The sequence below is a fragment of the Platalea leucorodia genome, assembly GCF_965183815.1.
Source record: "Platalea leucorodia genome assembly, chromosome: 8".
Classification (NCBI taxonomy): domain Eukaryota; kingdom Metazoa; phylum Chordata; class Aves; order Pelecaniformes; family Threskiornithidae; genus Platalea; species Platalea leucorodia.
The window spans coordinates 10,253,102-10,279,617 of NC_138830.1; the positions used below are offsets into that span (position 1 = coordinate 10,253,102).

Here is a 26,516-nt window from a genome sequence, read left to right on the forward strand (position 1 = left end):
AATTTAGGTGCTCATTCCCATTTGTGCTTTCCTGGTGAGGTCCACCCTATGATCTTGTTAATTTGTACCTTATAAAGTGCAAGGCCTTTTCACTACACCCGAATGCACGGTGTATTATTGAATGACTTCTCAAAATAGCAAAGGAAAACGACCTGTAAAACACTCTGTCAGGGGAACTGTGTACAAAAGGATTTTTTTCTCATTTCTTGGCCTGTGCCATCTTGCAAGGTTTAATGGAACTTTACAACCATGAGAAAAAAATCAGACTTCAGGTAATAAGCCATCTTCTTTTTAATGAAAGTTTTTTAATGGAAGTTGAGCACAGATAGTGCCTTAATTGAGAATTCTGCGAGGCCTGGAGTCAAGAATGAGTCACACAGCTGCACATCCTAAAGGAACTTTGATAATAACACCACTTCAGCGAAGCGTTAAAAATGCTCGATGTGGGTATCTCGGAAGAAAGTATTGCTCATTTAAGGAGCCAAATTGCAAGGAGAACTCTTGGGAAAATAATACAGGTGAGAAAAACTTGCCCATTTTGCTGACAGGGGAAATAACCTGGTACGATGAAGCTCGTTTCTGGTCACCCTGATTGCGTGCAGGATTTCGTACGAAGCAGGCGAGAACCGCATCTACGCCCAGAGCGAGGAGAGGCACGGCACCCCAGGGGCCAGGAGCATATTGAACAACAAGCCTATACGCAGATACGCCTATGGAGCGATGACGCCACCACCTACAAGCAAGCACTCCTCTTTATTCCTCAGTCCTGCTACGATAGGAAAGGGATTTTGGAAGATTTCTGTCCTGGGACTTCAGCGTCTTCGCGTCTCCAGCCTTACCGAACCAGAAGACGTGCAAAGTACCAGATTTATTTTTCCCCGAAACTTTGTTTCTCCGGGGAACGAAAACAGCCCAACTCCTTTCCTTGCCTGGTCCCCACGTGTAAAACCCGAAGGAAGAAAATACCGCATTCTAAATAACATTTCAATATTCAACAACGTTGAACAAACATTCAGCACTTCAAAACAGCCCCAAGCCCCTTTTGTCGCTCTTTTCCACGTTTACCATCGCTACGCCCCCCGCCAGCACCGCCTCGGCCCGGGCCCGGCGCTCCCGGCGCAGGCAGGGGCCGCCCCCGCCCCCGCGGCTCGGCCGTGACGCAGGCAGGCGGGCGGCTGTCGTGCGATGACCCGAGAAGTCAACGGCAGCCCCCCGGGGGGACGGACGGACGGACGGACGGACGGCCGCCCCCTCCCCACCCCCCTCCCGCCAGCGCGGGGACCGGCGACCCTCGCTAGCAGGGGTCTGGGTGCGGATGCGACGCCCCCGCCCCGCGACCGCGGACAGCTCCCGCTCGCGCCCCGCCGCCCGGCGGAGGCCCCGCCCGCCCGGAGCATGCCGGGAGCGGGGCGGAGGCCGCGCGCAGCCGCCGCTCGCCTCAGCGCCGCCTCCTCCCTCCCTCCCTCCGGCGGCCCGATGGTGGTGGCGGCGGCGCGGCGCGATGAGCCGCCCGTCCTCCGCCGGCCCCGGCGCTAGCAAGCCCTGCGGCAAGCAGCAACACGCTCCGTCGCCCGCCGTCGTCCTGCCGGGTCCCGGCGGGGCCTCTCCTCCGCCGCCTCCCCCCCCTCCGCCTCCTCCTCCCCCGCCGCAGCAGCAGCAGCAGCAACATCACGAATTGACCTCGCTCTTCGAGTGCCCCGTTTGCTTCGACTATGTGCTGCCGCCCATCCTGCAGTGTCAGGCCGGGCACCTGGTCTGCAATCAATGCAGGCAGAAGCTGAGCCTCTGCCCCACCTGCCGGGGCTCCCTCACCCCCAGCATCAGGAACCTGGCCATGGAGAAGGTGGCCTCGGCTGTGCTCTTCCCCTGCAAGGTAAGGGGTTTTGCAGGGGGATCCCATCCCCCTGCCCTCTGTCTTAAAACTTTCCCCCCAAAGCTCCTTTTCCTCCAGGAAAAGGGCGGGTGGCGATGCGATGGTCAAAAGAAGGGAGAAAAACTTTTTTTCTCGATGGAAAAGTTTGGGTGTTGGCGGCTCGCAGTCATATTCCATCCCCTTGGCAAGAAGCGCAGCGGAAAAGCTTACCCATTTGGGTGTTTCGGTATAAACACGGCCTCGAAGCGTGGGGTTTTTTTAACAGCAGAGAACAGCATGATCCTCTTTCAGCCCAAAAAAAAAAAAAAACCCAAATAATCTTTCACTTCCAAAACCATGTGAACCAGCTGGGGTAAGTACGGCGTTGTGCTCGGCCGTGTCTGCGCTGGCCTTGGATGGGCACGCTGAGCGGGCTGAGGAGGGGAGAACAGACTGACGCAGAATTTCCCCATGGGTTTATGTCTCATCTTCATTGCTAGTTCGATACAGAAATATTACGAGAAGACTTTAAGGAGCTTTCTAAGGTTCATCCGACATAAGCAATAGCAGGTTCACTTGGCAGTTTGTAGAAGGTGATGATTTCTTGGCATTTACAATCAATCATGCCCACGCTGAAGATACCCGAGGAGTCTCCTCCCGGAACAGCACACGGGACTGATCCAGAGCCACTGCAGACAGCAAAGCCGTAGCTCTGCCAAGTCTTCATTTGCTGCTGGTCCGTGTCCCCCTCCTCCTTTTATTTCTTCCCCTTCATAAACACAGAACAGAAAAGGAGGCGCTTGCTGGCCTTCATTAGCTTGTTTCATGGTTCTGCAGGTTTCTAAAGTAAAATAAGATGATGGGAGTGCCACCAGTCTTTAAAAGCAAAACTTCTAATGATTCTTTCTAATTCACTGAAAATCCTGCTCTACATTTTGTCCTAGTATTTGGCATAATCAGTAGATACAAAGGCTAGATTTTTTTTTTTCTTTCCCTAGTTATTTTAACTTATGCTGATGCTCAAAAGTGTTTTATGGAGGTAGCAGAAATCTCTCTTGTTAGTTCACTGCAGCCCTCCTTTGGACGGGCAGGGGCTGGTAAGCTGTCAGGTCAGTAACTACACCTGAATTATTCTTTTTTCAAGTCTGTTCTGTCTCAGCACTATTTCAAGTATTCAGATTAAACATGCAAGTCTCATTTTGTAAGTGAGTTTTCTATTTAAAAGAACTAGGTGAACTGCTCTAAAGTGCATATCCTTCCTGACAGACATTTGCCAGGATGGCAGATACGTACAGGCAGGCAATGCTGAGCGGGTCCTTTTTATGTCTTCCTGGAGCCCCTCGATGCTCATACCTCTGTAACATCAAAAGCACTTTAAAACCACAGGCTGAAGTGATGGAGGGACAGATACAGGAACTGCTGGAGCCATCGTTGATGTGGAATATGAGAAGAAAGTTTTAAAATACAGAGCTGTCCATGGCAAGGTGGAGAGCCATGGTTGGGCTGGCAGTGGGACCGACGGAGCCGGAGCGGGCGCTGCCAGGCTCCGGCAGCACATGGTGAGCTTTCTGGTGAGAGCTGTGAGCAGGCACTTGCCACCTCTGCCTGGAAAAGCCGGTCCCTAGCAGCAGCTTTCCCCGGCCAGCCTGCCCGAGCATGGTTAAGGATATGCAGGGAGTAACGGCACCTCCAGAGCGAATCATCTGTGTCGACTCCTGCAGCACAGCGGGGCTGGTGGCGAGAGCCCCGTCTGCCTCGCGGGGCTGGCTGGGTCACAGGATGGGTCACAGGATGGGACGGCTGTCGGCATCTCGTGGAGCTTTTGATAGCATGGGGCTGTTTCACCGCTCACCCTTGAATGGGAATTAACCTCACCGTGGCAATAACAGATGAAGCACAGCGGTGGGATGCAGATCCTCTCTGCTGAGCAAGGCAACAAGTGCAGCGAGCCACACGCCCAGCTGTGACCCAGTCTGAGCCCAAGGGAATACAAAGAGCCCGTGCGGGTTTTTCACAGAAATGCTGGCCTAGTTCTCATTTTCTGAAGTGTCTCGTCGGTCTCATCTGCGACAGCTGGTATTCCCTGCTTGTCCTAAATGAAACGGAAGCATCCGTGCTGGAGTGGCTCCCTGGACCAGAGTCCTCGCAGCCCTTCATTGCACTGAGGTGCAGCTCTGCTGCCCACAGGGTGCCAGTCTGTCCAGCAGCCAGACTGCCAGGCAGGATTCCTGCCTGCTCGTCCCCACGCGTTGTGGGCAAACAAAGTGTGGGAGAAGGAAGAAAAAGCCTACAGGCTCTTCCCCGTGAAGAGGAGAAGATAAGACATTCCTAACTTTACCTGTCAGACGTTACTTTCCTCACTTGGTAACAGAAAGGTTTCTTAAGCCCTTAATTGATGGGATTGGCTTCTTCACCCCTTGAGGTTTGCTTTCTCCACGGGTAGAGGAGTAAGCAGCAACAAAGAGAAGTATGTCTAAGAACACACCCCCCGGGAGAACTGAATAGCGATCCGTGCGTCTGTCAGGCAAGTTCTGGTTCAGGTGTATTAGCTGTAAACACTTCTCCGGTTGGGCATTCTGTAAATATAAATAATAATAAGGCAGCTAGCACAGGTCAGCCAGTTAAGAAAACAGCCTTTCCAAAAATTCCTCCAAGTATCACTCCTGTGGTTGACGCTGTGCTCTTCAAAGCAGTGACTTGGCAAAGGAGGGATGCTGGTCAAGTTTGCAATGGCTGGAGCAAGTGCTGGGGATCAGGCAGCTCAGTGTCTTGGTTGTGGGACTGGGAGAGTTTTGGCTCGGACCCCGCGGTGTTTTGGTGGTCTCCGCAATAACCCAAGGTGTGGGTCTGTGCTGCTCAGCACGTCAGAGGCTGCCGCTGCAGCAGGCAGGAGGCTGGACTGGGCTTGTGCCGACTCGGAGCTTGGTTTGGTTTCTTAGTGCAGCACCTGCAAGCCGGGTCAGAGCTGAGAGAGCTGGAGAGGGACTGAACCAGCAGCGGTTGGCGTGCCAGCAGGACGTCGAGTTCCCCCGCGCCACGCTGCTGTGGTCACACGTGCGCCTGTGAGTTGCCTAGCTCAGACCTGCGGACCCGAAAATACGGCGCTCGTGGAGCCCTGTGTCGCAGACCATGCTGCGGTGTGACCCGTGCGGGAGCGCGCGTCCTCCCCACGCACCAGCGTCCGCTCGTGAGCTCTCCGTCCCCCACTTGTCGGGCACCCAGAAGCTCCTTGTGGAGGCAGAGGTGTAAATAAGTCTCTGCTCCTCTTCCCTCGCACACCCTCTCTTTTATGTGGATTTTTTCTGCCGTGAGCAATTCCTGCTCTGCTGCTTTCGCTGTTCCCAAGAGCTGCAAAGTGAAATTAACACGCATTAATGTTTTTCACTCTCACTTCTTGGATCCAGAAACAGCAACAAACCGTCAGGGCTGTAATTCTCAGTCAGTGCTTCTGTGGGTCGCAGGCAGCTAGCGGGGAGGTGACCCACCGTGCCCCTCGGCGGTGGGTGCCCATCGGGTGCTGCAGCAGCACCAGGGGTTTCGGCAAGAACCGCCCCACTCTGCAGCCAGCACACACCAGCCCGGGCCTGACTCACCTGTGGTTTTCACTGTGTCAAGGGAACCTGACGTAAGCTTTCAGAGAAAGGGGGAAACTTAGAGCTCCAGAAACTGTGAAAGACCACATAGAGATGGTGGTCTGTCCGGAGGAGGTCCCTGCACTTCTAGAGATAACTGTGAATGGTACTCTAAATAAATAGGACTGAGACATGACAGAGCCGACAGAAAATGGGGATTTGGTGTTGCCCGTGGCTATAGCTGCTTTGAGGGTTGCTCTTTTTAAAATGCTTTAAGAAAGAATTACTGTTATTGCATCTCTGCGCTTTACAGGGCTTCTGGAAAAAAGTCTATAGGAGGATTTAAATCTTAAAATCACAGTAAAGCTACTGAAAATATAAAATGCCTTTTAGTGCTCTAAGCAATCTGCAGAAGATAAAATCATAAATACACTCCTAATTAATGAATGCCAAAAGGAATTAGTTATTTTCTTTCATCTTTTAAATAAGTGCAAAATAATATAAAGGTGCTATCTAGTTATGAAGCTGACTTAATTTGGATATAGGTCCTTCTTTAACTTTGGGATTTTTGTTCAACACTGCCTATGAAAGAAAATAAATCTTATGAATTTGAAGCTGCATAAAGAGAACCAGAATCCGTTTTCACAGCAGTGCGTGAGATACACTGTGATTGTTAGCTGCTAAACTTGGAACTGTGACCTGGCTAGCTGAGCGGCGTAGGGTGGAAGAGGCGTTTCTCGATTTAACCACTTCATCCAAAGTCTGCGGGAAAGCAAGTCGAGTTGTGAGTGTTCTCTGTTGTCATCGGCAGAACTGCAGTCCTCATGCGACCACGAGTATTAGCCAAGATCTGTGCCCTGCTGTGTTTTGCTAGCCTTTTGTGGTGGGACTTGACAAAGATGTTTGTGCTTGAGCGATCTTGGTGTGGCCATGGAAATGACCTGGGACCAGTACCCCTCATCTGCCCTGTGTAAAACTGCAGGCAGTTCCTGCTTGCGTTTCAGTTTACAGTAGAACTTGCCTCCAACATACACACCCAAAAACTAGCCCAGCACTAAGGAAATATTCAATAGCAAATTCAGTGTTTGTTTACACACTGATAGCAGCCCGGTTGGGCAGCTATGTGGATGGCATTTAGCAATGTATAATAGGGAAAAAGAAACAAACAAACAAACAAAAACCCCCAGAACTTCTGCATAGGTACACCAGTGAATTCTCAGTACTGTGATTAATTCAACCTAACAGTAAGTTTTACTTAGAATAAAGGAAATTACTTTTCTAGTTATTACATACATTAAAAAAATCTAAGTACACAGGGCTTGATTTTTCAAGGGATTGAAATTCCATTCTTGCCAGCTTTCCTAGGAGTGGTGATGCTCTGCACCTTGGAAGCTAGGACAGATACCTCGCGTGAAGAGTCTTCCAAGATCCTTTAACGTAGCCATCTTTAACTGGAGATACCGCCATGTTTCTAAGTTTCCAGATGCTTCTGGTCCTTTTGAAGAAAAGTGAATCCAGTAAATTCCTTGTACTGTACTCTTACACGTTGTTTTGCAGAAAAAAACTGAAAGTATTTCTGCACCTCACAACCAACACTTTGGATTTAAAGAAGTGGAAGGCATAGTGAGACTTTATATAAACTGAGAAGTCTTAAATAATAGCAGACTAATCGCTTGCTTTAATTTTCTTTAGACGGGCAGTAGGAGGTAGGCAGAACCGCTCTATGTCCTTAGACCACCACTGCTACGCCATCAGTTCAAGGGAAAGCGTGATGGGCTTCCCACGTAAGCAAACAACTTGCAAACAGAAATTGCACATTCATGTTATTATTGTATACAAACTTACTCCTGTATATTGTCCAATGCTGCCTCTACAGCCTCTTCAGAGCTTTAATTTAAAAAAAAAAAAAAATGTCATTTTAAAGATTTTAAGCAAATATACTAAACGTAAATAAGGTCACACTTCCTATTTCCAAGACATAGTAGACTCTAATAAAGTGGTGGGCTTTTTTCTGATAAAAATGCATGTTTATTTTGTTTTTAACTGAACAGACATCCCTTACACATAGGGGGCTGCTTACATCACCTTAGTTGCACATGTGCATAGAGCCTGCACGCTCTATATGAAATGACACAATGCTCTCTGGTCCTTTCCCAGGTGAGCCATAACAGCAGCCCCAGCACTGCTGGCAGAGCAGAGTTTGTAAATGCACTCTGGCAGGCAGCTGGCTGTGGCCTGAGCCGGTTTGCTCACCGCTGCGAGGCTCTGGAAGGCACAGAGGCTTGCTGTTTTCTGGGCTGGACCTCACTGTGCATCCCTGGGGGAGCTCCCTCGGATCACTGCTAGACTGGGCTGAGCACTTGTACCCAAGCTTGAGCGAATGCTTCGGAAGGCTGGAGGGAGCTTAAAAGCAGGGACAGATGTTTTACAAACCACTGGAGGAGAGAGAAGCACAGGAGGTCTCAGTCCTCGTTGGGTCCCTGAACACTGCTGACACACATACAGGAGCAGGCAGGCCTCTTCTTTCCAGAAGCGTTATTTGTATCTCACGCTACTTTTATACTAACGGGAGAGTCTGCTGGCTGGAGCAGCAGGGATTTGGACTTGGCAGTCTATTCGCAGCTCTGCTACTGATTTCCCATGTGGCTTCAGACAAGTTACTTCTTTAATCCTGTGTCCCTGCCTGCCTTCGTTTACAGGGTTGATAATATGGGCCTGCCTCTGCTAAACACTTTCAAGCTTAACTGATGTTTTCTGAATGCTTTAGGACGCTCAGAAAGCTATCCTGTCAAAGTCAAGTTCAGAGCAGTACACACAGAGTGACATATGTGGCAAAAACATGGCATGCTAAGTCATGTATATGGTGATGAGCTCTGAGCTGGCCCTTTCCTCTTAGAGAATACAGTGCTAAACAAGTGACTGAAAACAAGTACATAATACTTTCCAGTATGGAATACTAGAAATGATGAGAAGGGCAATGAAAAAGCAGAAAACAGTCACGCCAGCCCAGGCATTAGTGCCACACCTGCACTGTTAACACCGTGCACAGCCCTGGCTCCCTGTCTCAAGGCAGACACGATAGAAGTGGAAAAGGTGCACAGGCCAAGTAACTCAAAGGTATTGTATAACCTGTACACAGGGAGAGACGAAGCAGGCTTTTGAGGGGTATGATAAATATCAATGACATTTGCCAAGAAGCATGAAGACGGCAAGTCAGTTTTTGCTGTTCGCTGTCTCCCACCATTGGTAGGGCTTCTCACCAAATGAAACCCATAGTGATGGGTTTGGGAGCACACAAAAGCAGGTACTTCTCACAGTGAAGGGCAAAGCCACCGCTATTTGCTTGTCTTGTTTTTATGCTCTCACTTCTGTAGTCACCACTGGTTGCTTTCGTGTAGACATCTGGTTTCGCCCAACCAGCAGCTTGTATATCTGTACTAATTTTGTTAATGAGGTTAGACTCAGAGCTGCTCTTCAACACATTGCATGATAGAAGTGGAGTATGAATGTGGGAAAAACCAGCAGGCTGGTGGGGCTGGAAACGTACACGTACCTGGATAGCTGCGCTACGCAGCAGGGCAGCAGGCATGGCAGACCGTGCGTTTGCCGTGATGGAGCTTCTGCCTTTGGCAGGAGGACACCTTGTTCCACTGCAGCACCCTGCAATAAAGCCATTAGCAGAAGATTAAGCAGCAGAGGTAGACACAGTAAGTGAAGGCTCACGTTAACTCTTTATGGCTTATAAAACAAGCTCCTCTAGAAGCACAAGGTCGAGTTTCTGTCCCAGTATTTCTAGCGCAGTATTCCTGGTGTTTGCAGCATGGGTGACTTGCACCTTGGGCATTTAGCCCTTTGAGCTGAATACTTCTTGCACACATACTAGCCCAGAAATAATCATTTACACCTTGGTTATATCTGTCCTCAAGGAAGTGTCATAGTGTCCGTAAGCAGCCACGCACGCGTGTTGTAACCTGCGTGATAGTGTTAGCAGTGGTGTTGGTATCACTACAGATGCCTACAGACTGGGGGAGCTGTGCTCTTGGGGAGAATAGGAGAGACTTTTTCTCTCTCTCTATGGAGGTAGCGTGAAAGCAATATGGTCAGTGTGGACCACTGAACTGACTAGAAAAAGGAAAAGCCTCTCCCCAGTTGTTTAAAACAAATTAACCCTCTAAAGTGCCCAATGACATTAAGGGAAGTTAGATGGTACTTACTTGTGCGCTAGCTCTATGCTCAGTGAAAAATTGTCCTCACTCTTTCCACTTCTCACAACTGCAGTGTTGAAACTGTTCCAGTGTTTAAAAACAGCTGTGGGGAATCTGCATTTGAATTTAATGGAAGTGCTTTTGCTCTGTGATGGTAATAAGGTACATCTATTAAAAGTACTACACTCTAGTAGCTGTTTGCTGAAACTAGAATCCTTTGTTCTTTTTAAAGAAAAGAAAAACACAAACCAGGACCACTTCAGCTGATCTGGACCGATCAGATCTAACGACAACAGCAAATCTAACTACAACTCAGCCTTACAATCCATTTTATCTGAGTGCTTGCATTAGAAAAAAAACAACCACAAAAGACAAGAAGAATCTATTTTTTATGTGGAAACAAAAATAAGTAGAGCTCAGCTCTGAATCCAGGGCTAAATAGAAGTATCTAATGTAAAATTTGCAATGAGAACAAGAGTTCTGGTTGATCACCAGTGTTTCCAGTTGACAGGTGGGAGCAGCGAACACTAGTGCTGGTGCCTTTCCTGACAGCTTGTATTTGGTCTTTTTCCAGTACGCCACAACAGGCTGCTCTCTGACACTCCATCACACAGAAAAGCCAGAACACGAAGACATCTGTGAGTATCGTCCCTACTCCTGCCCATGCCCTGGTGCCTCCTGTAAATGGCAGGGATCCTTGGAAGCCGTGATGTCCCACCTCATGCATGCCCACAAAAGCATTACCACCCTTCAGGGAGAAGACATCGTCTTTCTTGCCACAGACATTAACCTTCCAGGCGCGGTTGACTGGGTGATGATGCAGTCGTGCTTCGGTCACCACTTCATGCTGGTGCTGGAGAAACAAGAGAAGTACGAAGGTCACCAGCAGTTTTTTGCCATCGTGCTGCTCATCGGCACCCGTAAGCAAGCGGAGAACTTTGCGTACAGACTGGAGCTGAACGGCAACCGCCGCCGGCTGACCTGGGAGGCAACGCCCCGCTCCATCCATGACGGGGTGTCTGCGGCCATTCTGAACAGCGACTGCCTAGTTTTTGATACGGCTATAGCACACCTTTTTGCTGACAACGGAAACCTCGGCATTAACGTGACTATTTCTACATGTTGTCCATGATGTATTTGCATAGCTAGCGAAACCTAGGCTGTCTGGACATAGTGCTTTACATTCACCAAGGGTTTTCTTTTTGTTCTGTTTTTTTTAAATGATATTCAACTATGTCATCGTGTATGCTAAGGTTCCTAACTAGCCAACATTTTTAACTTTGAAGAGGAGAGAAACAAGAGTGTCCTGTAAGTAATACGAGTGGGAAAAGGTCTTTTTAAATTCTTGGGTGCCTTAGGAAGATTCCCCACACACGGTCACCTTTTTTAATTTAATTATATTTTATTTAAAGAGTGCTTCCATTAGACATGTAGCTTGAGAGACTTGAAGGGCTGCATTCCTGTTTGGAGCGCACCTAAAAGCCCTTTCAGGAGGAACACAGACTAGCTCTCTCACTGGTGAGCTTTCATAACAGTTTTTAGTAGGTGGGAAAGGAAAGAAATCGAAGCAACCTCTTACAAGAGAAGTTGTGACTCGAAGGGGAACAATAGGTACTTCAGTGTTGATACTCCATTTCCTGCTACCTTATTAAAAAGGGATGGGCATTGGATCATTTGCTGTGCTGTTAAAAGAAAAAAGGGGAGGAGGGGCTGGGGTGAAGCATGGCAGGTTTCACAGAGCGTGGGAATTGCCCGCTCCTGTCCGGTTTAGGGGGATCAGTGAGCCCAGCACACAGCACAACCACTCAGAGCCGGGTACAGGTGAAAGCAGGAGGCACACATCTAATGTATCTCAAACTGCTAGAGCCAATAATATAGAAATATACTCAAGCTGTCCACATGCAGCTTCCCTTGGAGACATACTTGACTTGATTATTGTAAAATACTAATAATATAGCGAGAGCTTTATGGCCAGTGTCGTGTCATTTGCTATTTAAGTTTTGTTGCCATATTTACGTTTATTTTGTAATAAATATTTTGCAAAAACTACACTGCATAGCATGCTGTGCTAACATACGTGTGCATGACAGTAGCTGTTGCTTCCCGGTTGCTTTGTGGGCTCTGCCTTGCTGGATCTGCTGGGCTTCCCCCGGCACAGGCTGGCTCACCCAGGCGAGTGGCAGGACGCTGCAGGGCTGAGGGGGTGCTGGCCCCCCACCGCCCCCCAGCCCTGCCGCTGGAGAGGGCCCCTTCGTGGCACAAGCAGGAGAACCAGGTGGGGATTTGAGTCACAGGGGCAACAGTGACAGCCTGACTCGTGCAAACCGAAATCGCGGTCTGTCACCGAAGCTGAATCTGCCTGCAGCTCCCCCTCTGCAACCAGAACCTTCTGTCTGAATCACTCAAGAAAAATACTAGCTCCACGTATGGCTTTGCTGAATGTTAAGATGTTTGCCATTTGGAAGAGGCAACGAGTTGTGAGGTGATACAGTCCGCTGCGTTATTCAGCAGTAGGAAGCCTCATGACAGCGGAAAACTACATCTAATGTGACAGGTGAAGCTTGGTGTGAATAAATATAATACATAGGGAGGAAAACCAGTCCTAACTGCGTCCCTCCAGGGAAGAGCTCTTTGGAGTTATGACAGAGTCCTATGCAAACGTCACCCAATGCCTGGTAGCAGTCCCCAGAAAAGCACACGAGAGAATGACGAGGACCGTATCAGCAAAGGGAAGCTTGTTCCGGCCTTGAGAATTTGGAAGTGACCACAGTAAAAACCTCACAAGGAACTACTCTAATCTTTTCGTATCCAGTTCCTATAAAGATCCTACATCTGATCTCATTTACACTGTGCTGGCAGAGCTCCAGCGGCATCAGACAAGTGAACTAATTTACTCCTGCTTAAAAGCAGGAGCAAAGTCAAGCTCTGGCTCTGACAGGCGTCAACACCTGTGCTGTCAGCAGAACTTGTTAAGCAAGAATTCCTAAGGATTTGATTCATTTTCCTATATTTCAGCAACATTTATAGTGGAAGATAATTTTTCTTACTGACAGTTGGGACATAAGAGCTTTTTTGTGTAAAACAAAACTCTGAAGCGTGTCTTTGATTATAGCAGGATTAATGAAATTAATAAATTAACATTATTTCATTAGGTCTTTCCACACCATTCAGTTCTGAAGGAATGGCAAACTTTTTTGTTATACCTCACAGCAAAAAAAACCCCAACACCCGGTAGCTTTTCTGACTGAAGCTGAATTTAGGATAAAGGAATACCTCAGCCGCCAAAAAGTGATGTGTTTCCTCTTCAGATCAGTGAACAAACAGGTGAGATTCATTCCAGCACTCAATCAAAGCGTTTCAGGTTTTCTTCCTTACGCAGCCGGGCACAACGCAACTGGTACAACTTCCCGAGGGTGATGTCCGAGGGCCAGAGGCAGGAGAGGCCTGCAGGGCACCAGCACCTTGCAGGGCACCAGCACCTTGCCAAGGGAAGCGGCAGCACATCAGTAAATGCATGAAAGTTCCTCAAAATATTCAGAAAAAAGTTACTGAGGCCAGCCTGGTTTTCTTAACAAAACTCCTGTCCACCAACAAAGCGACCTGACTTTGAAATGGACGGTGAAACATACCTGGAGACAACTCTGCCCAGGAGCTGGGGGCAGCAGGGGAGCCGCAGCCGGCAGACCTCCCTGCCGCAGGGAGCTCCCCCACCGCCCAGCGGGGCTACAGCAAACAGCCTGCACCCAACAGCCCCTCTCAGCTGTACTCCAACACCGCCTGCGAGTGGTTAACTGCAGAAGGCAATATCAGTGACTGAGAGTTGTGCCTGTGAAGCAGTTTTTCTATTGAGTCGCTGCACTATATTGTTGACAGTTCTCCCTAAAAACAATTTCCACTTTCACCCCAAAGCAAAATGCAAAACCCCCTAGGGACTGATGAATTTATAGCAAGAGTATGGCACAACATGAGTGGTTCCCAGCTGCCAGCATCGGGCTGCGTGCTGTTAGGACAGGCACTCGCCTCCATCCATGCTGCAGCCAGAAGCGAGAGCTGGGGCAATACGGGGCTCTGCACCAACCGACCGTGGAAGCAATCCCCCAGGACCCCGCTGCTACAGGGAGCTATCATCGGCACCAACGCCGGCTGAGCAGCGTGTCCAAATGCTGCACTCATACCACTGGCTGCACCTCAACATAGAATCACAGAACCGTTAAGGTTGGAAAGGACCTCTGAGATCATCGAGTCCAACCGTTAACCGAACTGCCTGGCCCACCTCTAAACCATGTCCCTAAGCACCACATCCACACATTTTTTGAATACTTCCAGGGACTGTGATTGCACCACTGCCCTGGGCAGTCTGCTCCAGTGCCTGACCACTCTCTCCCTGAAGAAATTTTTCCTAACATCCAATCTAAACCTCCCCTGGCGCAACCTGAGGCCATTTCCTCTCCTCCTATCGCTTGTTACTGGGGAGAAGAGACCGACCCCCACCTTGCTACAGCCTCAACATATTCTTTCCATTTTTAAAAATGAGTTAAGACTTACTTATTCTGTTGTAAAACTCATGCTTGTAAGACAACTGCAAATTGTTATACAAAGTCCAGATAATGTAGCACATCTGTGTTGTCCTAAGGTGAATCTAAAGCCTGCGTTTGTTTGCAAATGACGTATCGGAAGAAAATTGCTTTCTTTTGTTCTCCAAGCTGTAAGTGCAGAAACCTCGGAGGGATTCAACAGCACCTACAGGAGACATCAGCAATAGATGTATAACAAGCATATGACATAAGAAATCTGTATAGGCAGGTGTTTCGGGTGCAGTTCACGTCCAAACAGGCAAGTCATACCAGGTTTTGTGACCAGCCTTTCACCTTCAGCCCAGCTCCCATTTCATGCGAAAGGCTGCAGCTCAGCTCCAGCCGTGCATCAAACCCAGAGCAGCGGGCTGCAGGAGGGCAAGGATGGGCAAGCGGGAGGATGGACCGGGAGCTTGCCCGGGCCTGCAGCGCAGCAGCTCGGGAGCCACCATCGCCCACCGCCTCGGGCTCCTCCGGGCACCTCCCGCTCCCTTGGCTCACGCCTGACCGCAGCCTCCCTGCCCCACCGCCACAAGGGGCGGCTCTACCCGCCCCGGCCCCAGACCCCGGCTTTACAGAGGAACCGCAGAGCCGGAGCCGCCGCCCTGTGCCGCTGAGGGCCCGGGGCGGAGGGACCCCCGCCGCCCCCGCCGCCAGCTCCGGCCCCGCCGCCCCGGCAGCCCCCGCGCCCGCCGCGTCGCCCTGGAAACGGCGCGGCTTCTCCTCCCGCCGGGGCGGGCGGGCCGCGCCGCCCTGGGCCCCCTGAAGCGGGGCCGGACCGGTGGGTAGCGCCGGCTGCAGGGAGACCCGAGGTAAGGGGAGGCCCCCCGGCCGCCACCCGGCTGCCTGCCCTTCTCAGCCGCGCTCCGAGCGCTGCACGTACCGGCCCCACCGCCCGAGAAACCGTGGGGAGGAAGGAAAGCGGCGGAGACGGCGAGCGACGGGCCGCGGCCACCCGGGGCGAACGGCGCCTTCGGGCAGCCGTCAGATGGGAGGCAGCAGGCACCGTCAGCCCCGGCGGCAAAACCGCGGTCAGGCCCCGCTTACTCTATCTAAAGCGTTCGGATTTTTCATTAAATACATTACGGAAAAGTCTCCTTCGTTAGTATAATCAAGGGCAACTGCTTTGAAGTCATTGTGCACGACTAACAGGTGGGTTTGTGTCTTAAATTAAGGGAAATGGAAACGCCGGGCAGCGTCGAACCCATCGCGATGCAGAAGCTGCCAGGAATTTCAGTGTCGATGCAGACAGAAGCGAGCTGGCTTCATGAACAGGTCTACGGAAAACCAAGTAAGAAACAGCATTGTTCAAGAAGGAGGTTGCTCACTGGTTTTGTCTTTCACTCAGGCTGCCTCGTACCCCGGTGTCTTTCGTAGAAGACACAAGTTCGCAATTTCCCAGAGATGCTTTTGCAAACTGGCGGCAGGCCCGGGAGCAGCCCCCAGGAACCCCCCTCTGCGGTCCCCTCCTTAACCTCTCTGCAGAGCTGCTTCGAAATGAGCCTCTGGGTCCCCGCTAAGCGCGCAGGGACGCCCTGCCAGCCGGCAGGCCTAGGAGCGCTCAGCAGATGGCAGAAATAGCGTATTGTATTCCTGTGAGAGGTACCGGCAAAGCCTCTAAGGAGAGCTGAAAATATATCAGCCTCTTTTCTCCTTCTGCTCAGCTGAGTCATCCCCGCACGTGACCAAGCAACCAGCTCCTTCGCTGGCCCGCTGCAGTACAGCGTTGTACCGTAGCACGCAGCATATTGGTGGTACTTGCTGCCTGAACCCATCCCTGTTGGGCACCACACCGAACAGCCTTTGTGCTTGACTTTTGATGCCAGGCAGCCCTCCTCTGTAGGAGGACGTCTCCCGCATCTCACGTGCCTCTGAGAGCAGGAGGAGTGATCTGGGCTGCAAAACACAGCACACCAGCTGAAAGTACCGGGGAAACCTGCGTGCAGATCCATCCCAATAGAAAGGGGGCATACACAGCCCACAACAGATAAAGAGCACTCTGTTTGTTTGGAAATGCACTGTGAATGTGTTTGCAGGAGAAAAACATCATAGGCTTTGTACTTTAGGTGGAGCTTCACGAGTCCTTGGGATGACTGTCACTGTAACGGTCAAAGTACAGAATAACCAAACTTGTGCCAGCAGTAAATCATCTACCTGGGTTTGGATGCAGCAGCGGTAGATAGAGATGATACAGAAGCTGCAAAACCCATTAGAGAGGGCAGAGTAAGAACGTGGAGCGTCCCCCTGCTCTGAGCACTGTGCCCAGGCTTCCCTGCATCCCTCGGTGCCGCGGTGCACCCAGAGCCGTGCCCCGGCTGCGCAGCTCCACTCGTACACTTTGCACTACCTGAAGTCACTTCTCAGGTGGGGTTTACGATCGGTTACTCTCTGTGACACAGCTTGATTGCAGAGGGTGATAACTACATGTCTTTGAACTGCAATTTAAAGTAACCAAAGTTCAAGCAAATCAGAAGCCACATCATTCAGCCTTCTAAAAGTATAAGTAAATCCCACAGCATCACTTTCTGCTTTTCCTCCTGTGCTGGTGCATTCATTTCCAGATGCATTCCCGAGCCGTGGTTCCCATTGCAGGCCTGGGAGCTGGGTGTTGACCCATGGCTGTTGTGATTTTTACCCCATCCTTTTTAAATACACATTCTAATTTTTTCATACTTTCCAAAGAGAAGGACTTAGAAAGGATTTGGTATTTCAGCCTTCCCAGAGTTTCATTTGGCTGAGTATTTTCTGGAAAGCAGGACACGCTTACTTAGAAGGGCAAAACAAATTGTGTGGCAACAAGGGGAACTGAAATTCAAGATTAAAAGAACTAGGAATGTGTTTAGTTTGCCTGAAGGGGAGGCTGTGGCAGCTGGCATGCTGGCCATGTCGATACTCAAACAGAAGGTGATGTATATGGGACAGCACACACTCATGCACCTGAGGCGGCTGGATGTTGGTAGCACTGCCCACCGAGAGGGAACCTGGGGCTGCTGAGGACAGTGGTAGACACCCAGTCATCTGAGATGTTTCCTGTCGCCCCAAAGGCGAAAAAACCCTTCGTTGCACTCGCGCAGCATGGACTGCACTTGGACATGAGAAAAAACTTCAGTCATCTCTACAGCTCTTTCTTCTTAGGACAAGAGAGGCTGGAAATGCTTTAGAGGATAACGCAATATTAGATTAGTGCTACAAGTCACTGACCCCAAGCAATAAACCGTCTCCATGACTTCAGTGGGACGATTTTGTAAAGCCCCGATCCAGTGGCAGTGCCCGGTTCAAGTCCCTCGGGCATTTGGGAAGGGTTATATGCAGATCCAGAGCCACCTTTCTGAAAGCGTAGGACCGAGTCTGGTAAAAAGGTCTCAGGCAGCCAATGTGGTTGGCGAGAGAAGGCTGGCATGCTGAAAGAGGGCCAAAACAAATGTGTCTGGAAGATAAGCTTTCTGAGAACGCAGCACTGCTGTTCAGTAATTCTCGTTATTGCTATTACTTGCAGCCCTGTCAGAAGAGTTCAGCAGCTTAGATGTTTTGTGTGACATGGAGGTAAGGACACACCCAGGTTGCATATATACATTTTTTGCTTAATGGTTTTACCCCTGAACAAAGATATGACTCCACATCGCTTTTGGTATTTTCCACTTTGAGTTCAAAGAAGATTTTGTGGAGCTGTTCAAGAAATCGCTGTGCACTCTCCCCTCCGTTGGCCTGCCTACCCTTCTGGCCTACAGACCCGAATCGGCACGAGAAAACATACAAATTGAGGTGAGTCAGTGGTGGGTGTTGCCTACTATGTATGTGGCTTTTTTGTTTATTTTAATTCCTACGATTCCCATGTAGAAAAAAAAAATAAAAATAATGCCCTTTGCCAAGCCAGTGCTGAAGTTCCTTTATGAAAGGGTTTTTGTTTTGTGAGGCTGTTGAAACGATGCTTGTTGTGCACACCTAAACAGCAAGAGGCTGTACAACTCCTCTCCCTGCCACTGCATCCTATGTTGAAAATTTCCTAGCAGAAGATTTTGCCCTTTGGCTAAAACAGAGATACAAAATTTATATAAATACTAGGTATACAGTCATAGAATCATAGAATTGTTTAAGTTGGAAAAGACCTTTAATATCATCAAGTCCAACCATTAACCTAGCACTGCCAAGTCCACCACTAAACCATGTCCCTGAGCACCACATCTACCCGTCCTTTAAATACCTCCAGGGATGGGGACTCAACCACTTCCCTGGGCAGCCTGTGCCAGTGCCTGACCACCCTTTTGGTGAAGAAATTTTTCCTAATATCCAACCTAAACCTCCCCTGGCGCAGCTTGAGGCCATTTCCTCTCATCCTATCACTTGTTACCTGGGAGAAGAGACCGACCCCCACCTCGCTACAGCCTCCTTTCAGGTAGCTGTAGAGAGCGATAAGGTCTCCCCTCAGCCTCCTCTTCTCCAGGCTAAACAACCCCAGCTCCCTCAGCCGCTCCTCACCAGACTTGTGCTCCAGACCCTTCCCCAGCTTCATTGCCCTCGTCTGGACACGCTCCAGCACCTCCATGTCCTTCTTGTAGTGAGGGGCCCAACACTGAATACAGTACTCAAGGTGCAGCCTCACCAGTGCCCAGTACAAGGGGACAATCACCTCCCTGGTCCTGCTGGCCACACTATTCCTGATACAAGCCAGGGTGCTATTGGCCACCTGAGCACACTGCCAGCTCATGTTCAGCCGACTGTCGACCAACACCTCCAGGTCCTTTTCCACCAGGCAGCTCTCCAGCCCATCTTCCCCAAGCCTGTGGTGTTGCATGGGGTTGTTGTGACCCAAGTGCAGGACCCAGCACTGAGCCTTGTTGAACCTCATCCAGTTGGCCCCGGCACATGGATCCAGCCTGTCCAGGTCCCTCTGTAGGGCCTTCCTACCCTCCAGCAGATCGACACTCCCCCTGACTTGGTGTTGTCTGCAAACTTACTGAGGGTGCACTCAATCCCCTTGTCCAGATGATTGGTAAAGATATTAAACAGAGCTGACCCCAGTATCGAGCCCTGGAGAACACCACTTGTGACTGGCTGCCAACTGGATTTAACTCCATTCACCACCACTCTTTGGGCCCAGCCAGCCAGTTTTTTACCCAGTGAAGAATACACCTGCCCAAGCCATGAGCAGCCAGTTTCTCCAGGAGAATGGTGTGGGAAACAGTGTCAAAGGCTTTACTAAAGTCTAGCTAGACAACATCCACAGCCTTTCCCTCATCCACTAAGCAGGTCACCTTGTCATCACGTTAGTCAAGCAGGACCTGCCTTTCATAAACCCATGCTGACTGGGCCTGATCCCCTGGTTGACCTGTATGTGCCGCATGATGGCACTCAAGATGATCTGCTCCATAAAGAAAAGTAAAATAATACAAGCAGGCCATAGAGTTTCCTGTAACCCTTAGCAAAGTCAAGTCATCAGAGTTAATCCTAGGCACGAGGTGGGGAGCAAGGGAATTTCCAGGAACTACACTCCAGAGATGCCAAGTATTTCAAATTAATATGTTCAGAAAAGGATTTGAATGAAAACACTAAACATGTAGTATAGTAAATGAGGTATAAGTGAAGGGCACCAGCTAAGTGGCCCGGAGCAAGTACCCTTCACCCCTTGCTGCTGCGGCTGGATGGCTGCTGCCTCTCTGCGGAGCACTGAGCTAGGCGTGCTGCCCTTGGCAGCGGAAGCATTAGACACGAAATGCAGCAGCATGCTCTTGGCAGCCACAACTTCTGTAACTCAGTTTCAAAATGTGTTTTCAAGAAAATAGATATTTCTTTCAGAATATCTAGTACCCATCCTCAAAGTACATCCTGCAGCAGCCCTGATTTGCATCTGGTCAAATATGCTCAGCTGTTTTGTCAACAAATCTCGTCTCCTCATGAAATTCCCCACAGATTTTCCTATGACCAACAGTGAAACAATCGGGGAACTTCTTCTCTCCAAAGCCCCAAGCAATGTATTTGAAAAGGTTAATGCGTCAGAGTACTCAGCTATAGCGTTCTGCATGCTCTGAAGCTTTCCCTTGGAAGGAATGGGTCTCATAAATACTACAGTCATTCCATTTCTTTGAGGTTATTTATTTACTTACTACAGATCAGCTTTTCTTTTTGGTGTTTTGAGTTAAATCCTTCCAAGATATCACAGACACAGATCTGTTTTAAGAGCTCTTACACGTTTTATAACATTGCATTTTGAGCAGAGCCCTCTTTCCCTCAAGATAAAATGAGGATTTGCACGCTGATACCCTATTTCTGTCCTCCTCCTGTTCTCTCTCCCCACCTCCACTTCAGACAGAGGAGGACTGTGCTCCGAGGTGCGAGTACTGCGGCAGCCTGCTGAAGCCATTCCCTTCCTCCGAGGACGCTTGCCCACCACCACAGGATTACGAATCAGTAAGCTGGTGGGAAAGATTAGCAGAGGTTTGCTGCGGAAAGGCCCGCTCTTGTGGCACCGCTCTTCTGCCTTTCAGAAATTCTGCTGCGAGCGTAATCGAGACCTCTACGAGTTCATTGTAAACGAGAGGAAGAACCACGAAGGTGCCTGGAGCGTTCCCATTGCTGTCAGCCCCCACGAATCCCACAGCACCGAAGGTGACAGGCTGCTGGCAAAGGAGAGAGCGTACCAGAGGTACTGTGAAATGACTACAGGGAGAACTGGGGCTCAGGTCTGTATAAGGAACAACAGGCAACTCCAGAGGGAAAAGAAGCATTAAGAAAATGAAACTGCATCAAGAGGGAATGAAAGACGAAAAGAATTTGCTTTAGGCAACACAAGTTCATATTCTATCCGGACCCTCTTGGCTTTTCTCTTATCAGGCTGTATTAGAGGGTGGCAAGGTATGTGCTAAGTAAAGCATTAATTCTGCTGCTGACAGCTGTAATATCTAGAGACAGGTAGAGCCAAAACCCATGATTGCAGCTGTGGGAGGGATAATATTTGGGTCTAGCTTTTACCTCAGCTGCTGAAACAAAGCTTGAATTTGTATTTCTCTATTTTGCCTCATAACCTGTGACATGCATTTGGATTCCAGTTTCCAGAGTCATGAGAACTCTGCAAGTTTGGCTCCTGCTGGGCTGTTTAGCAGGAGGCCCAAAGCTTGTACAAATATCTAAGCCCGTGGCATAGGCTTAAAGAAAAGTAAATCAGCATACCTGGAAGTTAACTGTTAGTTTCCTTGAAGATCCTTTGCAGTCTGATGGTGCGAGTACCTCACGTTATGTACAGAGCATAAACCAAGGCCGTTGTCGGACACTGTCAAATTTATAGGAAGCTAGGCAAGAACAAAATATTCTTGGAGATTAGCTGTTTTCTTGATCTTGTGGGCAGATCTCCTTCTCTTCTACATAAAATCTTGATACAAAATCCATTACAATGCTTAGCTCTGCTGGCACTAGAGCTGATGCGGTTGCAATCACAGAGTCTGTTCACCGAAATCTCTGTATGGAGCAATTCCTTCTTGCTGAGATATTATTATTTTGGTGATATGCCGTTGCCTCTAACTGTTATTTGCAATTATGCGAGTGGAGAGGAACACAAGTTTCTGACCCTGTTTTTCTACAGCGAGGATATCCAGTACTTCTAGCTTCCAAAACAGGCTACATGGAATGTATCTCAGGAATGCTTTCATTTTCCAGGCAGCAGGAGAGACAAATGGCCAGACAGCTAGCTTTCCTGGCAGCAGAGACGACGAGTGGAGCTGAATGTGAGTTTGCATTTCCTTATGTATTTATTTATTTTTATTACAACAATGAATTCAGGGGAATTGCTTGTCTCTAATGCTCTCTAATTGAACAGGAAGATTTATAAAGCAACCTGTTAGTTCATTGTCAAGCATGCAATCCCATTAAATTAGACACTGCCATATTAAATAATCCCTCACATGAAAAAACAAAAGCAGTTACATTCCCATTGCACAGAGAGGATCTCCTTGCTGTGACTTTCAGTATTTGTATCTGAACATTTCAGCTGAGATGCGCAGAAATTGACCTTAGAGAATAAGTTGGCAAAACCAAGCCTTTGGAAGGTAGGAACTGCCAGAATTAGGGTGATCCATGTTTTGCCTAATCAGGTGAATGCTCCACTGATTCCTAGCCCAGGCTGTGGGTGACTGAGCAGCCCTTTGGATCTAGCTATAAAGTCACAGGCATTTTGACTAAGAACAGATCAACTAGATTTACAATCTGGGCATATTTTCAGAGAGGATAGCAGGGCACTGAGGCTTTTGCAGCACCAAGGATTTCAGATCATCAGCCCTCTATAGCATGGAGCCATGAATGCTATCCAAAAAAGTCATTCTTTACTCACACAGATGTGTATAGATACATAACTGAAAAAACTACATCTTTTTTCATAATCCTGTTCTCTGAAATAGCTGAACACTCTGGACCGTCCTTGTTTGTTAGACAGAAAATATCCCAAGACAGACTCCCAGGATGGAGCATTTCAGCCAGAAATTCGCACTCCCCCAAGTTACAGCCTCCCAGCAGAGGCACCAGGCAGCCCCGACACCAGTGCTACCAGCCCTACCCAACGCACACAAACCCTCCCTTTGCTTTCTAGGTTCAAATCAAGCTAGCACGATTTCCTACCTGCTTTCTCGGGAGCCCCCATCACCAAAGGGCCGGACGCTGGTGCCTGGCGAGAGAGCAGCAAAGCCCGAGGAGGAGCCCATCTCCTACAGCATCACCTGCTGCAATTTTACCCCTGTGGGTGAGAAGGCAAGTAGCTGCTGCCTGATGGCAATGGGCTGCACCTTGGCTGTGCCCATGCTCCAGAGCAGCTGGAGCCCGGCACCTGCCTGCTTTTAAAGGGCAGCTGGTGCAGGACTGCTCTCATCCATTTTATTGTTTCCTTTCCAATCTTAGGTAGTGAAGAATGAATTGTTGGAAAAATACTACAAGCATGGAGGGAAATTCCTTACCATGCTTCCAGATGGAACAGCACAGTTATTGTATCCTTTACAGGGTTCATTTACCTGCATTAATCCAGGTTGCAACTGTAATTTTAAGTGTGTCCTAGTCTGCTTTATCACAGAATAACCCAGCCCACCACTCACGCTCGCTTCCACAGTCCAAAAAAAGCAGTAGTAAAACCGCTTACACAGCTGTTGGTCTGAAGTTTTTCAGATCAGCCAGTAGCTTTGATGAAGGACAGACGCTTGTGTCTTTAAGGCCCAGCTTAAGAAGTGCACTGGCCCAGTGTTCAGACCCATTCCTGAGCTCTGGCCACCCGTGGAAGGGTGCTGCTGGCCAAGGGGTCCCTGTGGTGTGGGCTCCGAAAGCGCTCAGCCCCATCCTTCCCCCAGGGACAAACAGGCACAACGTTTCCCGCCGGCACCGGCACAGCGCTGTCGTCTCCGTCCTGCGGGCAGGCGTACGTAACAGGCGCACAGAGAAATGGAAATTACCAGTGTAACTGAGAGTACTGTTTGAAGAAATAAAAACGTGGCAGTTTCATCAAAGGCCCCTACAGCTTTCAGGCTGCCTTTGCTATTATTTAAGCCATAACATTTTAAGCCACCCATGCTGTTTTTCCTTACTGTGGCTGACTTCCTTCTGACCCGGGGGTGTATGAAAGTGTACCTGAGCTCTGCCACCAAAGCAAACAGGGGCTTGAGACTACTTCTCTGCTCTGCCCTCCAGGCTGCCTTCGTCCCAGGGATGCTGCAGGTCACGGTGGCAGCAAATGGCACAGTGCCATAAACGTGTCCGCTCATGGCAGCAAGTCTTGCTGGAGGGAAACCCCAGTGAGACACAAAATACCTGCTGTTTGGATACGTTCAAGACAGGTTTCACAGGCAAGAGCTTTTTTTCCCCTGGTTGTTTTTTTTTTTTCTCTGGGAGAACACCTGCCCCTGTTTTCCGTGCTGTCATCCAAGTTGAGTAATTCGATCACTTCACTTCGCTAGGCTTCTACAATCATAAGCGATGTCCAAGAATGTGTCTTTGAAATAAATTAGCTAAGCGGGTTGTGCCTGGGTTATTGGTTAGAAAACAACAAAAATGTATTCTGTATCTCTAACCACTCTTTTGTCAGCGTATACAGAATACTTCAATGTAGGAGAAAAGCACTGGCAGCGTTCCAGGTAACACCGGCCGCACACCGCCATTCCGCCTTTAACACAGCGATCCAGGCAATACATCAATTTTTATACTCCAAAGTAGCGCTCTAAATACTTAGTATGTAATAATAGACCAACCAGACAAACCAAGGGGTTATGAACACCTTATCTGATGACAGCTATCCATCTGGAAATCTGGCAATCGTTGTTGTTCGAGAGAAAAAACAGCTTATCTGCATAGTACAGGAAGACAAGCCGAGTAACGCCGAAATACAAGCAGTATTTAAGTCCGATGGCAGAAGTACTTGCTATTATCCAAACGGAGCTGTGTGGTATGTTCATGTTGGTCAGAGCAGTTTTGCTCTCTGCTGCGTATTTTAAATTTCAAAGGTCAAAAAGGGTATTTTTAATAGCATTCAAAAATTAAAAGACAAATATAGCAGCTCATGGGCCCTGCTTCGGGTGCCTCCCAGAAGAGCAAGGCTACCCCAGCTGTGTCTTGAGATGGGGGGTTAGACCCCAAACTACCTGTGCCTCCCATCCCTCTGGGGAACGAGGGACATTGGCTGTGGGAGCTGCAGGGTGCAGAGCTTTGATTTTCCTCTCTTTTAGGATAAACATGAGTATTCAGGGAGGGCAGTATTTGGACCAAGAGGGCAGGAGGGTGAGAAGGTGGACATGGCCGAACAGCGTCATGTCATCAGGACCCCATGTCCCGCTGAGCCCCATCTTCATCTCCCTGAACCGGCACGTGGGGGTCAGGATCCTGGGCCAGGACAAGATCGTCGTTTCCTTCCTCGCCATGGGGCAACAAGCAAAATTCAATGTGGGAACCAAAGTGCAGGTATTTCTCAAGTGCACAGGCAGCTCCACGCAAAGCCGCTCCCCACAGTGGGAGCGGGGCAGCCAGGGAAGCTCCCGTCTGTGGGGAAGTGCGCTCATCCCGCGGTGGGTGCTCCCCATGTTGCCCCCTGGTCCTGCCCCCCAAAACAGCAAACAGTGGAGGTGTACCTGTGCTCGGTCCCCACACAGCTGCGGGGCTCGCCAGCTCCGGCAGCCCTGGCTGTCTGCAAGGGGCTGCAGAGTGTGGGAAGTGCTCCCGGGCAGGTCCCCGGTGTCCCTGGCCACGGCCCCGAGGGTCACCCTGGCTCTGCCACGGGGAGGAGAGCTGCGTGGCAGCTCCCTTCCTCCACGGGCTCCTGCCATGGGGGCAGGTTTGCTGGGGAGAGACCAAAGTCCCAAAGCCCCATCCTGTGCTGCTGTGGCTCTGCTGACTCCGTTTCCCTCCACTCCCCAGGTCAGCGACGTTGGCCAGCTGCCTCCCCCCACCTGGCTGGGTGAAGACGAGCTCCTGCTGCTTGCCTTCAGGGTGAGGATCCTACGGCTCTTTGACAGATTGCGTGGATGCTTAAACTTTCCTTCTAATGAGCAATGGGACAAAATCAAGCCTCCAGCCTACCTTATCACACAGACTTTAAAGATCTTACACCTTTGTACAACTTCTGACATAAGCGATGAGCTACGCAGCTCAGTCAGGGCAATAGTAAATGCTAAAGTCTGACCAGCACGTGTGCGGAGTGAAGGCAAAATGAGCCGAGCGAGACGCTCCAAGCTGCTGCAGTGCCTGCACACACTCAGCAAGGTTTCGCCTGCAGCCCTGCCCTGCCGTGGCGTGGAGCAAAGGGCAGCCCGTGGCCATTCTGCAGGGCCCCTCTCCTGGGGCCATCCCACCCCGACGAGGTCTCGCTCAGCATTGGCGGGGCTGTGGGGCAGGGAGTACCAGAGCACATTTTCTTGTCAGCCCACACTGAAGTGCACCTCGGCCATGAAGGCACAAAGAGGGGTTTTTTTCAGGGCAGAGTAAATCCGTGCTCGATGTCCGTGCATTGCCCCTGAGCAACCTCTCTTCTGTCTCCCGGCAGACACCAGCCCAGGCTGACCCCTCGTTTCAGCCTGTGGATGTGGCACAAAGATAAAAGCAAACAGAGCACAGCTAAGTCATAGCCTGTGACAGATATACAGGGAGGAGGTGTTTGCTCAGAAGTCACCCGCAGAGGCACCGCTCTGCACAGCCAGCGCTTCTGCCAAGGACATGGCACCAGCGGGATGCCCAGATTTCCCTGGCGTGAGCGCTGGATGGCAGCTCAGCCTGCTGCAGGTACAGCAGTTCCCCATGCAGAGAGAGGGACAAAAGCCCACAGTTTGTCCAAAGCAATCAAAAGTCACCGTCTTGGTGATGT

The 26,516-nt window shown here is 49.8% G+C and overlaps 2 protein-coding genes and 1 long non-coding RNA gene across 8 annotated transcripts; 2 read left to right on the forward strand and 1 right to left on the reverse strand.

Moving 5' to 3' along the window:
- The first annotated feature begins 1,477 nt into the window (after nt 1–1,477).
- SIAH2 (siah E3 ubiquitin protein ligase 2) lies at nt 1,478–10,771 on the forward strand. The gene is made up of 2 exons (XM_082320525.1): nt 1,478–1,873; nt 10,204–10,771. Exons 1-2 carry the CDS (start codon nt 1,502–1,504, stop codon nt 10,759–10,761), a joined length of 930 nt encoding a protein of 309 aa, XP_082176651.1. The 5' UTR covers nt 1,478–1,501; the 3' UTR covers nt 10,762–10,771.
- LOC309594538 lies at nt 1,883–14,362 on the reverse strand. 4 transcript variants are annotated; one of them, XR_014229072.1, is made up of 8 exons: nt 14,175–14,362; nt 12,903–13,108; nt 10,420–10,482; nt 8,978–9,084; nt 7,270–7,311; nt 6,830–6,919; nt 3,146–5,200; nt 1,883–2,693 (listed from the first exon to the last, which is right to left on the reverse strand). It is a non-coding gene; the product is annotated as an uncharacterized lncRNA (long non-coding RNA). The 4 variants fall into 4 exon arrangements; XR_014229073.1 differs by having other exon boundaries at nt 1,883–5,200; XR_014229074.1 differs by having other exon boundaries at nt 1,883–5,200; nt 6,718–6,919.
- Nucleotides 10,858–26,489, forward strand: ERICH6 (glutamate rich 6). Of its 3 annotated transcripts, none has more exons than XM_082320524.1 (12): nt 10,858–10,937; nt 15,379–15,494; nt 17,700–17,746; nt 17,849–17,965; nt 20,507–20,608; nt 20,686–20,843; nt 21,851–21,918; nt 22,776–22,937; nt 23,085–23,166; nt 24,456–24,608; nt 24,889–25,120; nt 25,574–26,489. In XM_082320524.1, exons 2-12 carry the CDS (start codon nt 15,383–15,385, stop codon nt 25,835–25,837), a joined length of 1,497 nt encoding a protein of 498 aa, XP_082176650.1. In that variant the 5' UTR covers nt 10,858–10,937; nt 15,379–15,382; the 3' UTR covers nt 25,838–26,489. The 3 variants fall into 3 exon arrangements, with proteins under 3 accessions (XP_082176650.1, XP_082176649.1, XP_082176648.1); XM_082320523.1 differs by lacking the exon at nt 10,858–10,937 and adding an exon at nt 14,929–15,015; XM_082320522.1 differs by lacking the exon at nt 10,858–10,937 and having other exon boundaries at nt 15,041–15,494.
- The last annotated feature ends 27 nt before the right edge of the window (nt 26,490–26,516 follow it).

Excerpts from the sequence above, each read along its gene's own strand:
- ERICH6 (XM_082320524.1), top strand. The coding sequence starts at position 15,383 with ATGGAAACGCCGGGCAGCGTCGAACCCATCGCGATGCAGAAGCTGCCA. Across the intron at positions 17,966-20,506 it reads GAGAAAACATACAAATTGAG|ACAGAGGAGGACTGTGCTCC; the intron begins GTGAGTCAGTGG and ends CCTCCACTTCAG. Across the intron at positions 22,938-23,084 it reads CCCTGTGGGTGAGAAGGCAA|TGAAGAATGAATTGTTGGAA; the intron begins GTAGCTGCTGCC and ends AATCTTAGGTAG.
- SIAH2 (XM_082320525.1), top strand. The coding sequence starts at position 1,502 with ATGAGCCGCCCGTCCTCCGCCGGCCCCGGCGCTAGCAAGCCCTGCGGC. Across the intron at positions 1,874-10,203 it reads CTGTGCTCTTCCCCTGCAAG|TACGCCACAACAGGCTGCTC; the intron begins GTAAGGGGTTTT and ends GTCTTTTTCCAG.